We start from the raw sequence: 16,515 nt of genomic DNA on the forward strand, positions 1-16,515 counted from the left end.
TATCTGTGCCTTTAAAGATATATTACATGTTGTATCCATAAATCTATCTGTTAGTAGAAAACGCGTAAGGGTGAATCAAATGCTCTCTTATGAATTCAGATCAGGCATAGCCCATGAATAGAAAGGTTCCTAATCCCTCTTTATTTATCATCATGATCATCATTCTTTATCTCAACTATAACATATAGAAAGTAATATGTTTGATGTTCATATACCACCAGGAAATAACAGACGTTAACCTTTCACCATATGTGCGCCAGAGCTTTTTATTTATTTATTTTTATTTTTATTTTTTATTTATTTTTATTTTTTTTTTGAGATGGAGTCTCGCTCTGTCACCCAGGCTGGAATGCAGTGGCGCGATCTCGGTTCACTGCAAGCTCCGCCTCCCTGGTTCATGCCATTCTCCTGTCTCAGCCTCCCGAGTAGCTGGGACTACAGGCGCCCGCCACCACGCCTGGCTAATTTCTTTGTATTTTTTTTAGTAGAGACGAGGTTTCACCGTGTCAGCCAGGATGGTCTCAATCTCCTGACCTCCTGATCCGCCAGCCTCGGCCTCCCAAAGTGCTGGGATTACAGGCTTGAGCCACCGCGCCCGGCCAGCTTTTTACTTTTTTATATATTTCACGTATAGCTGCAGCTCTTCACCATCCTGTTCCTTTTCTCCTGGGGTTAACCTCTTTTTTTAACTTGTTTGTCATTTACATTTATATTTTTTAACTGCTATTATGTGTGTTCATATATGGATTCAAAATATTATTTTTGTGCTTGTGTGTGTATATGTGATTTACTTAAATGGCATCCCACTGTTTCTAACCTCTTAGGACATTTTTTGCACTCTACATTGTTTTGATATTGATGCATATAGCCCCAGTTCATTCATTTATGTTTCTGTATGGTAGTAGATTGCATACCTATCTACAGTTTATTTATCCATTCCACTACTGATGAGTGTCGGGTTATTTCCACTTCTGGAGTCATTCTTTAATACATTTATTTAAAAAAAAAATTTTTTTTTTTTTGAGATGGAGTCTCACTCTGTCGCCCAGGCTGGAGTGCAGTAGCACAATCTTGGCTCACTGCAACCTCCACCTCCTGGGTTCAAGCGATTCTCCTGCCTCAGCCTCCTGAGTAGCTGGAATTACAGGGACGTGCCCTCACGCCCAGTTAATTTTTGTATTTTTAGTAGAGACAGGGTTTCACCATGTTGGCCAGGCTGGTCTCAAACTCCTGACCTCAGGTGATCCATCTACCTCGGCCTCCCAAAGTGCTGGGATTACAGGCATGAGCTACTGTGTTTGGCCTAAATTTATTTATTTATTTTTTTTTAATTCACAGGTTCTCAAGAAAAAAAACAATCAGCGAATGATATTCAGGTTAAAAAAATCTTTGTATATTTCTTTTGTGTGTGTGTGAACAATGTGAATAGTTCTGGTTATTTGATCTTTAATAATAAGAACAAGAAATGTAACACTTTTTTTTTTTTTTTGAGACGGAGTCTCGCTGTGTCGCCCAGGCTGGAGTGCAGTAGTGCAATCTCGGCTCACTGCAAGCTCTGCCTCCCAGGTTCGCCATTCTGCTGCCTCAGCCTCCCAAGTAGCTGGGACTACAGGCGCCCGCCACCATGCCTGGCTAATTTTTTTGTATTTTTAGTAAAGACGGAGTTTCACCGTGTTAGCCAGGATGGTCTAGATCTCCTGACCTAGTGATCTGCCCACCTCGGCCTCCCAAAGTGCTGGGATTACAGGCGTGAGCTACCGCGCCCAGCCGAAACATAACACTTTTTAAGTAAACAACTGATAGGCAAAGTATATACTTTGGTTCATTTCTTGATTAAAAAGGGAGCCATAAGTATTTTTGGTTTCTGAATGACAGATGTCTCAATTGTTTTAGTTTTTTTGACAAGCCTGCATTGCTTTGATAATCTAAAATCAAAGTTTGACTGAAAACTCCTATTTGTTGGAATTTATTTATTTATTTATTTATTTATTTTTATTTTATTTTTGAGACATAGTCTCACTCTGTCCCCCAGGCTGGAGTACAGTGGCGCAATCTCAGCTCACTGCAACCTTCACCTTCCAGGTTCAAACGATTCTCCTCCCTCCCAAGTAGATGAGACTAAAGGTGCATGCCACCATGCCTGGCTAATTTTTTATATTTTAATAGAGATGGGGTGTCATGGTGTTGCCCATGCTGGTCACGAACTCCTGAGCTCAGGCAGTCCACCCACCTCAGCCTCCCAAAGTGCTGGGATTATAGGGTTGAACCATCATGCCCGGCCGGTGGGATTTATTCTTTAGTTCGGAGATAAAGGTCCAAACTGATCCTATCCCAGATTTAAGGAGAGAGGTTGGTACCCAATCTCATTTTTATATGGCCTAGGTATTGTATGATCAATTCTCTTATGTTCAGCAATTGTGACCCATCAAATAGCCTCCACTTACATCGTAATACCAACTGGACTCAAGGAGCCCATCTTGCTTTCTAATCAAAGGATATTTATAAGGGATTAACTTGAGTGTTCTAAGAAAAATTTGATACTGGAAATAATCTTGCTTACAATAAAACATGCTTTCCAAAGAGCACTGTGAATGGTTCTGGAGTAGAGGCAATAAGTCTAGGAAGTATTTCACTGGTTACAAATATTAAGGAGGTGGAAGATTTAGGGAAAACCTGGAAGGAAGTATTTTCCTAGGAGAGGAGGGAGTGTTAATGGATACCTGTGGTTCCTTAGGCATTCAAGTTTGAATTAACTTTCAGTTTATCTTGTTGGAGAAATAAATAAGCAAACAATACAGTTATAATACAACATTTAAAACTTTCTTAATCTTTGAAGTTTGAGGGCTAGGCATGGAGGCTAGTGCCTATAATCCCAGCACTTTGGGAGGCTGAGGTGGGAGGATTGCTTGAGGCCAGGAGTTTCATAGTGAGACCCTGTCTCTGCAAAAACAAAAAATATTAACATAAAGTTTGAAAATATATATATATATGTATGTATATATTTTTTGAGACAGACTCTCACTCTGTTGTCCAGGCTGGAGAGCAATGGCATGATCACGGCTCACTGCAGCCTTGACCTCCTGGGCTCAGGTGATCCTCCCACCTCAGCCTCCCAAGTAGCTGGGACTACAGGCGCACACCACTACACCCAGCTAGTTTTTCTATTTTTTGTAGAGATGGGGTTTCACCATGTTGCCCAGGCTGGTCTTGAACTTCTGAGCTTATGGGACCCACCCACCTTGCCTCCCAAAGTGCTGGAATTACAGGTGTGAGTCACCATGCCTGGCCTAATTTTGTATTCATCACTTTTTGTTTTGTGCTATTTCTTTTCAAGTAGTTGCTTTCTAGTTTGTTGGCTTCCCATCCTGCTTTCCAGTCTGGATAGCCTTTATAATCTAATTCCACTTCCATTTTTATTCACACCTCTGGCAGCAATGATCCCAAACTGCAGTAATGTAGTTCTCTGACCTCACAACAATCTGCATCATACCTGTGTACTTTGTTGTTGTGGTTCCCAGTGTCTAAAATGTCTGTCCCCTCATAAGGCAAACTCGTTTACCCAACTACTGAACAGATTTCTATTTTAACACATTCCAGTGTAGAAGTTTGGGGAATAAAAGAAGTTAGAGTTGAGATGTCAAAGATGCATTTTATCATCCCTAAAGAAACTTTCTAAATAAGTAGTAAAAATATGTGTAACTAAAAGCTAATGGGGGAGGAGTTCAAATGAGATAATTATAAAAAGAAATTAACTCAAAAGAGGGAAATAAGGGAGAAAAAAGGAGAAGAAAAAGTGGACTACATAGAAAACAGTAAGACAAGTTTAAACTTATCAGTAATTATAATTGACTATAAATAGCATAAATGATTTGATAAAGGTAAAGGTAGTCATAACTGATTAAAAGAATAAAAGTAAACCAAAATACATACTATTTATAACAGATATCTAAAAGTTTTTTGTTTGTTTCTTTTGTTTTGTTTTTGCCTTTTGTTTTTTGTGTTTTAGAGATTGGTCTCACTCTGCACCCAGGCAGGAGTACAGTGGTACAATCATAGCTCACCGCAGCTCACACTCTTGGGCTCAGGTGATTCTCCCACCTCAGCCTCCCAAGTAGCTGGGACTATGGGTACACACCACCGTGCTCGGCTCAGAATACACATACTTTGGTTTTTTTGTTTGTTTTTTTTTTTGAGATGGAGTTTTGCTCTTTCACCCAGGCTGGAGTGAAGTGATGCGATCTCGGCTCACTGCAACCTCTGCCTCTGAGTTCAAACCATTCTCCTGACTCAGCCTCCCGAGTAGCTGGGATTACAGGTGCACACCACCATGCCCAGGTAATTTTTGTGTTTTTAGTAGAGACAAGGTTTCACCATGTTGGCCCGCCAGGCTGGTCTCAAACCCCTCCCCTCAGGTGATCCACCTGCCTTGGCCTCCTAAAGTGATTACAGGTGTGAGCCACCGCACCCGGCCACACATACTTTTTTATTACATACAGAGCACTTACAAAAGCTGACCATATGCTGGCCCATAAAACTAACCTCAAAAAATATTAAAGATTGATCATCGTAATGATTATCTTCTCTGACAAGAATGTAATCAAGCTAAAAGCAGGGACAAAAATATAACCAGATAATTTCTTTTGTTTAGAAATTAAGACATAACACTTCTAAGTAGCCAACAAAGAAGAAATCAAAAGGGAAATCAGAAAATATTTTGAATGAAATGATAATAAAAATACATATCAAAATTGTGAGATGCAGGGGCCCAGTTCTAGGAAAGATGGAGTAAGCATCCTCCACCCTGTCTCTCCCACTGAGTGAAGCTATACACCTGGAAAGATTGCACAGAACTGATACTTGAGGACTCTAGAAAGTAAACAGTAGCAGGTGGACTGGGGAAGAAGTACAGAATTCAAAATACCACTGAACTGGTGGTGAGCTTCACATTTTTTCTTCAGGTATGCACTGGCCTGAACTCAAGGCAATCCCAAACCCATAAATGTGCAATTGCACAGATAGACAGAACTACAGAAGAAACCCCCTAGGTCTGGCTCAAGGAGAGGGAAGGAAGACCCTAACACTCAGAGAGAGTGGAGGAAATTCCACCTTTTTTTTTTTTCTTTTTTCTTTGTTCTTTCACACCCAGTCTCTAAACAATCGCATGGCAGCAGTGGCAGTGAGGATCTGCAGGAGCCTAGAACTCTGAGGGAGAGGAACTTCCTCTGATCAGAATGTATGGTGCTAAGAGGGCAAGGCAAACCTCCATTGCTTTTTCTCTCTGCTGCAAGGCCCCACCTGTGAACAGATACAGGAAGTGCATCGTAGAGCAGGGAAATAAAGCCCTGGATTTCTGGCCAGAGAACCAAAAAGAGGAGCCCCAGGGAACCAGAAAGTATCAGAATGACCAGAAAGGACAAGAAGATGACCCCATATCGTTTTATGAGCTCCTGGGATCACTTCCCAGTTGTACGTTGCGTGGATCTGACCCTAAACCACAAACCACCAGCACAACTGCACCAAGAGATAGACCATCCATCACACAGGCTCCAGACCGGCCACTGGGTGGCACACGTCTGCAGAAGATCTGAATAGCACTGTAAAGGTTTTGAAATGAGAATTGATGTTGAAAGCACAGTCCACAGTAGGTTAATGAGAACTTGTGGTTGAACCAAGCCAGGTAGATTACCTACTAAAAAAGAAACATTAACACTTCCCACAGGTTTTAAACAAGATCCAGAGTCTCATAATATTCAAAATTTCCGGGATAAAACTCAAAATTAACTGGCATTTGAAGAACCTGGAAATCTCAACTCACATGGAAAAAAACAATCAACAGATACCAATTCTGAGATGACAAATATGTTGGAATTATCTAAAAAAGACATTAAAGTACCTATTACAAAAGTGCCATGAGTAAATGTGAACACTGTTTTAAAAACTAAAGAAAAGGAGAAAAGTCTCAAGGAGGAAATAGAAAATGTAAAGAAGAACCAAATGGGAACTTTAGAACTGAAATATATAATAACCAAAAATGTAAAAGTTATTGCATGAGCTATGTATTAAATTACTACCATGGCTGCTATAACAAATAGCTACAAATGTAGTAACTTAAAGCAAAACAAATGTATTATGTAATGTGATGTGTTCTGAGAATGAGAAGTGTGAAATGAATCTTACAGAGGTAAAATCAAGATGTCAGCAGACCTGCATTTCTTCTGGAGACTGCAGGGAAGAATCCATTTCCTTGCTCTTTCCAACTTCTGGAGCCTGTCATCAATCCTTGCCCTTTCCTTTATCTTTGAAGTGCATCAGTTTCACTGAACACAGTGGCTCACACTTCTCATCCCAGAACTTTGGGAGACCAAAGCAGGAGGATCATTTGAGCCCAGGAGTTTGAGACCAGCCTGGGCAACATAGCAAGACCCCCCATCTCTACAAAAAATAAAAATAAAAGTTGGCCAAGCATGATGACACACACCTGTGGTCCCAGCTACCCAGGAGGCTGAGGCTCACTTGAGCCCATGAGGTCAAGACTGCAGTGAGCCATGATTGTGCCACTGAACTCCAGCCTGGGCAACAGAGTGAGACCCTGTCTCAAAAAATAAATACATAAATTAAGTGCTGCATCAGTCCAACCTCTGCTTTTTTGTTTCTCACATTCCTGTCTCCCTTTTACAAGGACCTTGTGATTACATTGGGCCCACGCAGATTATCCGTGATAATCTCCTTCTCAATATTCATAATTTAATCACATCTGCAAAATTCCTTTTGACATATACATTTACATATCCAGAAGTTCTAGGGATTAGTACATGGACATCTTTGGGTGGTCATTATTCTGTCTATCCAGGCTTAACAGCAGAACAGAGATGACAGAGGAAAAAGTCAGTCAACTTGAAGATAGATCAGTAGAAATGATCCAATCTGAAAAACAGAAAAAAAAGATTGAAAAACTGAACAGAATTAAGAAATGTGGCCGGGCGCGGTGGCTCACGCCTGTAATCCCAGCACTTTGGGAGGCCAAGGCGGGCGGATCACGAGGTCAGGAGATTGAGACCATCCTGGCTAACACGGTGAAACCCCGTCTCTACTAAAAATGCAAAAAATTAGCCGGGCGAGGTGGCGGGCGCCTGTAGTCCCAGCTACTCGGGAGGCTGAGGCAGGAGAATGGCGTGAACCCGGGAGGCGGAGCTTGCAGTGAGCCGAGATCGCGCCATTGCACTCCAGCCTGGGCGACTAAGCGAGACTCTGTCTCAAAAAAAAAAAAAAAAAAGAAATGTGGCACATATACACCATGGAATACTATGCAGCCATAAAAAAGGATGAGTTCATGTCCTTTGTAGGAACATGGGTGCAGCTGGGAACCATCATTCTCAGCAAACTATCCCAAGAACAGAAAACCAAACACCGCATGTTCTCACTCGTAGGTGGGAATTGAACAATGAGAACACTTGGACACAGGAAGGGGAACATCACGCACTGGGGCCTGTCGTGGGGTGGGGAGAGGGATAGCATTAGGAGATATACCTAATGTAAATGACGAGTTAATGGGTGCAACAAACCAACATGGCACATGTATACATATGTAACAAATCTGCACATTGTGCACATGTACCCTAGAACTTAAAGTATAATAATAAAAAAAAAAAAAATTGAACAGAGCCACTGAGATCTGTGGATAAAATACTAAAAAGGCAGCCAGACGTGGTAGCTCATGCCTGTAATCCCAGCACTTTGGGAGGCAGATCATGAGGTCAGGAGATCGAGACCATCTTGGCTAACAGGGTGAAACCCCGTCTCTACTAAAAATACAAAAAAATGAGCCGGGTGTGGTGGCATGTGCCTGTAGTCCCAGCTATTGGGAGGCTGAGGCAGGAGAATCACTTGAACCTGGGAGGCGGAGGTTGCAGTGAGCAGAGATTGCACCACTGCACTCCAGCCTAGGCAACAGAATGAGACTCCGTCTCAAAAAAAAAAGAAAGAAAAAGCCTAATAGTTGAGTCATTAGAGCTCCAGAGAAGAGGAGAAATAATTCAGTGCAGAAAAACAATTTGAAAGAGTGGCTGATGAAAGACATAAATCTACAGATGCAAAGGCTCACCAAATCCATAAAGGATAAGTCCAAAGAAAGCCCACCTTAAACACATCATAACTGCTAAAAACTAAAGTCAAAGAAAAAATCTTGAAAGCAGCCAAAGAAAAATGATACATTACTTATAGGGGATCAATGAGTTATATGGCTGTGGATTTTATTTTAGAAACCATGAAAACCGGAAAGAAATGGAACAACACTTTTAAATACTGCAAAGACCATATATTTTAACTCTATTTTATTGATGTGAAAACTGAGGTCTTGAAAGATGAAGTGGTTGTCTTGAATCACAAGGCTCATTAATCCCATTCCTAACCTCATGACCACTTTTCTACCATGCTGTGGTTTGAATGTGTCCCCCAAAGTTCATGTGTTGGAAACTTAATCCCTAATGCCACAGCATTGAGAGGTGGAGACCTTTAAGAGGTGATTAGGTTGTAAGGACTCTGAGTCCGTTTTGTGTTGCAATAACAGAATACCACAGACTGGCTAAATCCTGGCTTAAGGATTTGAAATTATTTTATCTTTAGAAGAAACAGTTCTTCTCCACTCTAATGTCCTGGTCTCTCCATAGGTTTATTCCTATATAAGGTCAACATGAAACTTTTGTGAAGTCCCCACATCCTGTAAGAATCAAAGAAAGCATCAGAAATTCCATGAGTTTCTTCAGCTTCTGCAAGTTGTGCTCTTGAGGTACATAGTTTTAATATAAACCCTGAAGCAGGGTTTTCTGAACAGTCCCAGAGAGCAAATACGGGATCTCATTCTAAGGTCCAGAGTTAGATACTTAAATTATAGATCTAAGGCTGCCATTATTCCTTCTGAATAACTTTATACCATTTCTTTTAACATTTTAATGTCAGAAATACGTTTTTTCCTATAAAGACATATATAATGCGTCCAGCTTTTTGTTAAAATACCTCTTCTTGTCAAATATTTCACAGGTCAGTAATTTTATGGCATCAAACAATTTTGAACATACTCTTTCTATATTAGAGTTTTCTGCGTCAGCCGAGGGTTAGCTGACTCGCCGTTACTGGAATTGTGCTGCAGCTGGGTGAACAGCTGTGTATTTCCCCTTCTTTCTACACATGTCCCATGATGTGGCCGCCGCCACTGGCCACAGCTTGGTAGCACCCAGCAGAAATCCTATATCGCGTAGTAGGTGCCATGACCTCTGAACCCAAATCGTATTTGTGCAAATACACCAAGATCCCAGTCAGAATGGCTGTTACTAAAAAGCCAAAAATTAACAGATGCTGGCGAGGTTGTGGAGAAAAAGGAACGCTTATACACTGTTGGCGGGAGTGTAAATTAAATTCAGCCATTGTGGAAGACAGTGGCAATTCCTGAAAGACCTAAAGACAGAAATACCATTCTACCCAGCAATCCCATTACTGGGTCTACACCCAACGGTATATAAATCATTCTTTTATAAAAACACATGCATGTGGATATTCACTGAAGCACTGTTCATAGTAGCAAAAACATGGAATCAACCTAAATGCCCATCGATGATAGACTGGATAAAGAAAATGTGGTACATATATACCATGGAATACTATGCAGCCATAAGAAAGAATGAGATCATGTCTTTTGCAGGGACATGGATGGAGCTGGAGGCCATTATCCTTAGCAAACTAACACAGGAACAGAAAACCAAATACCACATATTTTCACTTGTAAGTGGGAGCGAAATGATGAAAACACATGGACACATAGAGGGGAACAACACACACTGGGGCCTTTCAGAAGGTGGAGGGAGAGGATCAGGAAAATAACTAAATGGGTACTAGGCTTAATACCTGGGTGGTGAAATAATCTGTACAACAAACCCCCATGACTCAAGTTTACCTATGTAACAAACCTTCACTTGTACCCCAGAACCTAAAAGTTAGAAAAAATACACCAAGATTCAATGTCTAGTTCATAGAGGTAACTAATATGCAGCAACCCCAGCAGTTACTTTCTCTCTTTCTTTCTTTCTTTTTTTTTTTTTTTTTTTTTTTTGAGACAGGGTCTGGCTCTGTTGCCCAGGCTGGAGCGCAGTGGCACAATCACAGCTCATTATGGCTCTGACCTTCTGGGCTCAGGTGATCGTCCCACCTCAGCCTCCCATGTAGCTGGGACTACAAGCATGTGCCACCACACCCAGCTAATTTTTCGTAGAGATGAAGTTTTGCCATATTGAGGTTTTGTCATGTTGCCCAGGCTGGCCTTGAACTCCTGGACCTTAAGCAATCCACCCGCCTCAGCCTCCCAAAGTGCTAGGATTCAGGCATGAGTCACCACACCTGGCCCCAGCAATTACTTTCTATAAGAAGTAATGGAGGCCGGGCGCGGTGACTCATGCCTGAATCCTAGCACTTTGGGAGGCCGAGGCAGGTGGATCTCTTGAGGCCAGGAGTTTGAGACCCGCCTGGCCAACATGGTGAAACTCCATCTCTACTAAAAATATAAAATTATCCCAGTGTGGTGATGGGTGCCCGTAATCCCAGCTACTTGGGAGGCTGAGGCAGGAGAATCACTTAAACCTGGGAGGTGGAGGTTGTAGTGAGCCAAGATTGTACCATTGTACTCCACCCTGGGCAACAGAGTGAGACTCTCTCTCAAAAAAAAAAAATGGAGGCCAGGTCCAGTGGTGGCTCACGCCTGTAATCCCAACTACTTGGGCAGGCTGAGGTGGGAGAATCACTTTGGTCCAGGACTTTGAGGCCAGCCTGAACAACATAACAGGACCCTGTCTTTAAAAAATAAAAATGAAGTAAGGGAGCACTGCTTACCAGCAGCCTTCACAATCCGTGTTTAGAGGTGTCCAGGAAGCAACCTAGGAGCTCAGAAAAGCTGCCAGCAGTTAAAAACTGATTAGTTTCCAAAAATCAGTATGTATATTGGAGGGACAAAGGACAATCACCTTGTGGTTCACTTTGGACTTGGGAGTACATAGGTGGCAGCAATAAGTCCCTGTTGGTTTGAACTCCACTCTGCCTAAGACCTGATTCAGCCTGTGGGTGCTTCCTGACTCCCCATGAAACTGATCAGTCCATAAGACTAAGATTTATATATATACATATTTTATTTATATATATATATATAATAATAATAATAGAGAGAGGGAGAGAGAGAGGGTGTCTCACTCTGTTGCCCAGGCTGGAGTGCAGTGGTGCCATCTCGGCTCACTGCAACCTCCACTTCCTGGGTTCAAGCAATTCTCATGCCTCAGTCTCCCGAGTAGCTGGGATTACAGGTGCCCACCACCACCCCTGGCTAATTTTTTTTGTATTTTTAGTAGAGACAGGTTTTCACCATGTTGGCCAGGCTGGTCCTGAACTCCTGACCTCAGGTGATCCGCCTGCCTCGGCCTCCCAAAGTGCTGGGATTACAGGTGTGAGCCGCCGCACCCGGCCTCTGTTAGCTTTCTCATGTCCCCGGAGTTACTTGTTCCTTCAGTGTTCATGCTGATGGATGAACAGCTTTCCCTCCACTGGAGGCCGTCCTTGCCTCTCCTAACTGGGGGCTGCCATGGCTCAGTCTCCCCTCGGCACTGAAGCAGCCACTCTTCTGGGTCTCAGTCCACCTCTCACTTGTGTAGTTCCTGGTCCTCAACAGACCCTGTGGAGCATGATGCTGTTGATGTCCCACATCCTCTTGGCCCATCTGAGACTGCCCATAGCTATAACAGACAGCACCCAGCATGCTAATAGCATCCTACCTCCAGCACCTGTGTTTTCCCTCTCACTTCTCTCTCTGGTTCTCAAACCAGATTCTCCACCATTTTCATGTTTTCTGAAATCCGCTATTTACAAGAGTGATTGCTCCCATGCATGTATTTGCTCTGTGTGTCTGCTCTTCCATTAGCAGCAAAACTGGCAAGGGGGGATTGGAGGTAGAGGTGGAGGTGGAAATGCAATGGGGCTATATTTCTACCATAGGTACTTCGTACTTTCTGTGTGTGTTTAAATCAACTTTTTTTATTTAAAAAAAAAATGCCGGCCGGGCGCGGTGGCTCAAGCCTGTAATCCCAGCACTTTGGGAGGCCGAGGCGGGCGGATCACGAGGTCAGGAGATCGAGACCATCCTGGCTAACACGGTGAAACCCCGTCTCTACTAAAAATACAAAAAGAAATTAGCCGGGCGTGGTGGCGGGCGCCTGTAGTCCCAGCTACTCCGGAGGCTGAGGCAGGAGAATGGCGTGAACCCGGGAGGTGGAGCTTGCAGTGAGCCGAGATCGCGCCACTGCACTCCAGTCTGGGCGACAGAGCGAGACTCCGTCTCAAAAAAAAAAAAAAAAAAAAAAAAAAAAAAAAAAAAAAAAAAAAATGCCTATGATTAGAAAAACTATATATGAAACAGCACACAGACCCATCCAGACCCTTAATCCCTTTCCCCAGAAGCAATAACTATTGCCAGATTTCTGATGTATTCTTCCAGAAATATTCTAGGGATATAAAAGTACAAGCATCTTTTTGTCTTTTTTTTTTTTTTTTTTTTTTTTCCTTTTTGTGGAGAACGGGGTCTCGCTATATTACCCAGGCAGGTCTCGAACTCCTGGGCTCAAGCTATCCTCCCGCCTCTGCCTCCCTGAGAGCTGGGATTACAGGCGTGAGCCACCGCGCCCGGCATCTTAAATAGATTCATTTTGTTTACATACATGGGAGCATAATACACATAACATATATTTAAACTTCACTAACTATATTGGAGATCACTCCAAAATACAGCTACTTCACTTTTCCCACACAACTTTAGTAATGTATTGTTTGGAAATCCCAAGATTTATATAAGCTCTCCCTTTTTAATAGACATTTTGGTTGTTTAATCAACTCATTTGCTGTCACAAACAATTCTGCCTTGAATATTCTTATGTACATGTTTTTACACACATGTACAAGTATACTTAATATAATTAATATTTTCTCTTTTGATAATTAGCAGGTGAGAAATAGTATCTTGTTTGATTTGTATTTCTGATGCATGAAGTTAGAGGTTTGTATATGTTTATCAAACTGCTTCTTTTTTATTTTTATTTTTTTGAGATGGAGTTTCACTCTTGTTGCCCAGGTTGGAGTGCAATGGTGCAATTTTAGCTCACTGCAACCTCCTCCTCACAGGTTCAAGCAATTCTCCTGCTTCAGCCTCCTAAGTAGCAGGGATTACAGGCATGCGCCACCAAGCCTGGCTGATTTTGTATTTTTAGTTGAGACAGGGTTTCACCATGTTGGGCAGGCTGGTCTCGAACTCCTGACCTCAGGTGATCCACTCACCTCGGCCTCCCAAAGAGCTGGGATTATAGGTGTGAGCCACCCTGCCTGGCCATTATCAAACTATTTCTATTCCTTCTTCAATGAATTGTCTGTTCCTACCTTTTGCCTATTTCTATCTTATGGATACGAAAACTAGAAGAAAGTTCCTTTGTTGAGAAAATTATTCTTTTTAGGCCAAACTTAAAAGTTTTTAGACAGTCACATTTATTTCCTTTTTGACTTCTCAGTTTTATGTATTGTTTAAAAAACCTTCCTCTGTTTAAAATTATTTTATGAAATAACTTGATAATGTTTTCTAGTATTTTCTCAGATTCTTTTTTACATTTAAGGCTCTAGGCCAGTGCAGTGGTGCACACATGTAATCTCAACTACTTGGGAGGTTACGGTGGGAGGATAGCTTGAGCCCAAGAGTTTGAGGCTATGGTGAGCTATGATCATGAGCTTTGATCATACTACTGCACTCTAGCCTGGGCAACAGAAGAAGGCCTTGTCGGCCGGGCGCGATGGCTCAAGCCTGTAATCCCAGCACTTTGGGAGGCCGAGACGGGCGGATCACGAGGTCAGGAGATCGAGACCATCCTGGCTAACACGGTGAAACCCCGTCTCTACTAAAAAATACAAAAAACTAGCCGGGCGAGGTGGCGGGCGCCTGTAGTCCCAGCTACTCGGGAGGCTGAGGCAGGAGAATGGCGGGAACCCGGGAGGCGGAGCTTGCAGTGAGCTGAGATCCGGCCACAGCACTCCAGCCTGGGTGACAGCGCGAGACTCCATCTCAAAAAAAAAAAAAAAAAAAGAAGAAGGCCTTGTTTATAAAAGAAAGAAAAAGAGTGAGAGTGACAGTGAGCAAGAGAGAGAAAGAAGGAAAGAGAGAGAGAAAGGAAGGAAAGAGCAAGGAAAGAAAGAAAAGAAAAAGAGAAAGAAAGAAAGAGAAAGAAAAGAAAAGAAAAAGGAGGGAGAGAAGGAAAGAAGGAAGAGAGAGAGAGGGATGGATGGAGGGAGGGAGGGAGAGAAAAAGAAAGAAAGAAGGGAGGGAAGGAAGGAAAGAAGGGAGGGAGGGAGGGAGGGACAGACAGACTGGTCACGGACCTGTCCGACTGTGATCAGAGCCAGTCCTCTCTGCCACCACTCCCTCGCTGCGCCTGCCCTCTCCTCTCCGGGTCCTGGGTTTCCACCTCATTCCCAGCTCCCATCTCCTCCCCCTCCCTCCTCCTCCTGTCCATCCACTCACCCCCTGCTCTGATCACAGTTGGACAGGTCCGTGACCAGTCCTTCCCTGCCTGCCCCATCCCCCTATCTTCTAGCTTTGGCAGATGGCCCAAGGGACAGACAAGGAAGGGAGGGAGGGAGGATTCTAGTCTATCTGGAAATTATTTTAGGGTAAAAATCAGCTCTCATATTTTTATCTTTTCTTTATTTTTCATTTCTAACCTTGACTCTTTGATCAATGATCCAGCTTTTGAGGAGTTCAGAACAATCCAGATTTCCCAGGTCCTTGGGAACATGACTGAACCTGGCTTATTGACACATTGCTGGTTGTGACTTCAAAACCCTAAGACTCTGAGCTTTTGGTCCAGAGCCCAAGAGGAGCCTCGGCACCATTCTCACTGGGGGCATGTGGGCTCCAGGTGGCCCCCACGGCGACCTGGATTCCCATTTGACTCAGAGTCACAGGCTGTAGCGCTTCCTCTGTAAGTTCAGCCCTGGTTCCCTCCCCTCTTCCCTCCCATCCCATCTGCATACTGCCCTGCCAGCTCTTCCTTGCAGAAATTTGCATCATGGGCTTGTAGGGACTGCTTCACTGAGCCATGGTCTGTTCGGCTGCCCCTCTGCTGCTCCTGGCCACAACTCTTCCCCTGCTGGGGTCACCAGTTGCCCAAGCATCCCAACCTGTAAGTGAAACCGGGGTGAGACCCAGGGGAGGTCTGCAGAGGTGACAATGGGGACCTCTGGTTGGGAGAGACGAGGCATGGAATGAAAGGATAGGTAGTGGGGAAAGAGCTGAGGGGAGAGGAAGTAATGTATAAGGAAAGTGGATGCTTTGTTATGAGATCTCTGAGAACTCAATTTTATTTTCCTGGGTGTGGGGGATAGCTCTTGTTTCCTTATTTGAGTCCCTGTAAACTCCTATGATACCTGCTGTACTTTGGATAAAGGCTCGTCCAGTCAAGCTGGCCATTTAAAAAGAAAAAGAAAAACTTTGCAGATTTGGGAACTAGTGGCTTAGAGGATGGGAGAGAATCTGAGGAAAGACATCAGAGTCTAGAGGGTGCTTTTCCATCTGTGTTCTCCTCACAGACAGCTATATCTATGCCTATGTCTACATCTATATACCACTAAGCCTAAATCTATCTGTATTGCTAAATCTAAATCTATCTTTATGTAAATATATATCTGCATCTGTATCTAAATCTATCTATATCTATACCTTTTTAAAGACATGCTCTCACCATGTTGCCCAGGCTGGACTTGAACTCCTGGGCTCAAGTGATCCTCCCACCTCAGCCTCCCAAGTAGCTGGGACTGAAGGCACGTGCCATTGTGACCAGCTTATACTCATGTCTTATCCATATTCGTATCTGTGTCAAAATCTGGTTTTGTGTAGATACCCACACGCACACGCAGGTGCATATAGACAGGGCTCAGGTCTGTGACACTGTGAGCCCCTCCATATTTCCTGGAGGAAGGGCTGCCTGGTTCTGTCTCCTTGGCCCAGCTCCTTCCTCACCTCCCTACCAGACAGACCCTTCCCTGCCTGCCCCATCCCCCTATCCTCTAGCTTTGGCCGATGGCCCAAGGGACAGACAATGTGGGTCCAGACCTCCACCGTCACCCTGTCAGAGGAGGAGTTGGTGAGGAAATAATGTACAGGAACCAAAGACAAAGGAAAGAGGCTGCCTTCTTCTCACCCTGCTGTCAAATCCTACAGAAGGAATAAACTCCCCAAGCGCCTGGGCCCTAGCCAACTCTGTCCAGCTCCACTGCTGGAGCTCCAGACCCAGCCATTTCAATTAGCCTAGAGGCCCAGGGACAGGTAAATGCAGGAAGGAATTAAACAAAGCATGTTGACTTCCCAGGGCGTTCCTGGTTCCTGGTCTTGGGTGGGATAGCAGGGTTCCTGGGGTTGCATCCCTGGCACCCACTAAGAGAAGCCTGCTTTCC

General features: G+C 43.6%; 2 protein-coding genes across 21 annotated transcripts in view; one reads left to right on the plus strand and one right to left on the minus strand.

Annotated features, from left to right (window-relative positions):
• The window catches only part of DRC1 (dynein regulatory complex subunit 1), a 265,623-nt gene that overhangs the window by 126,217 nt on the left and 122,891 nt on the right, over nucleotides 1–16,515 (minus strand). The window lies entirely within an intron of this gene.
• ADGRF3 (adhesion G protein-coupled receptor F3) overlaps nucleotides 1–16,515 on the plus strand; it is a 41,880-nt gene that overhangs the window by 15,803 nt on the left and 9,562 nt on the right. For 10 of the 20 annotated variants that reach the window (XR_007718696.1, XR_007718697.1, XM_050753603.1 and 7 more), the window contains exons 2-6: nucleotides 4,219–4,335; nucleotides 8,667–8,785; nucleotides 9,695–9,774; nucleotides 14,810–15,044; nucleotides 15,121–15,245. The exons of 3 other annotated variants lie outside the window; for them this stretch is intronic. Coding sequence is in view for 11 of the 17 variants with exons in the window: in XM_050753603.1 (XP_050609560.1) it covers nucleotides 15,162–15,245 (84 nt within the window). In the remaining 6 variants the exon portion in view is untranslated. 7 more of the 20 variants (XM_050753595.1, XM_050753594.1, XM_050753596.1 and 4 more) reach the window with 7 other exon arrangements.

The sequence above is a fragment of the Macaca thibetana genome, chromosome 13 (assembly GCF_024542745.1).
Source record: "Macaca thibetana thibetana isolate TM-01 chromosome 13, ASM2454274v1, whole genome shotgun sequence".
Lineage (NCBI taxonomy): Eukaryota > Metazoa > Chordata > Mammalia > Primates > Cercopithecidae > Macaca > Macaca thibetana.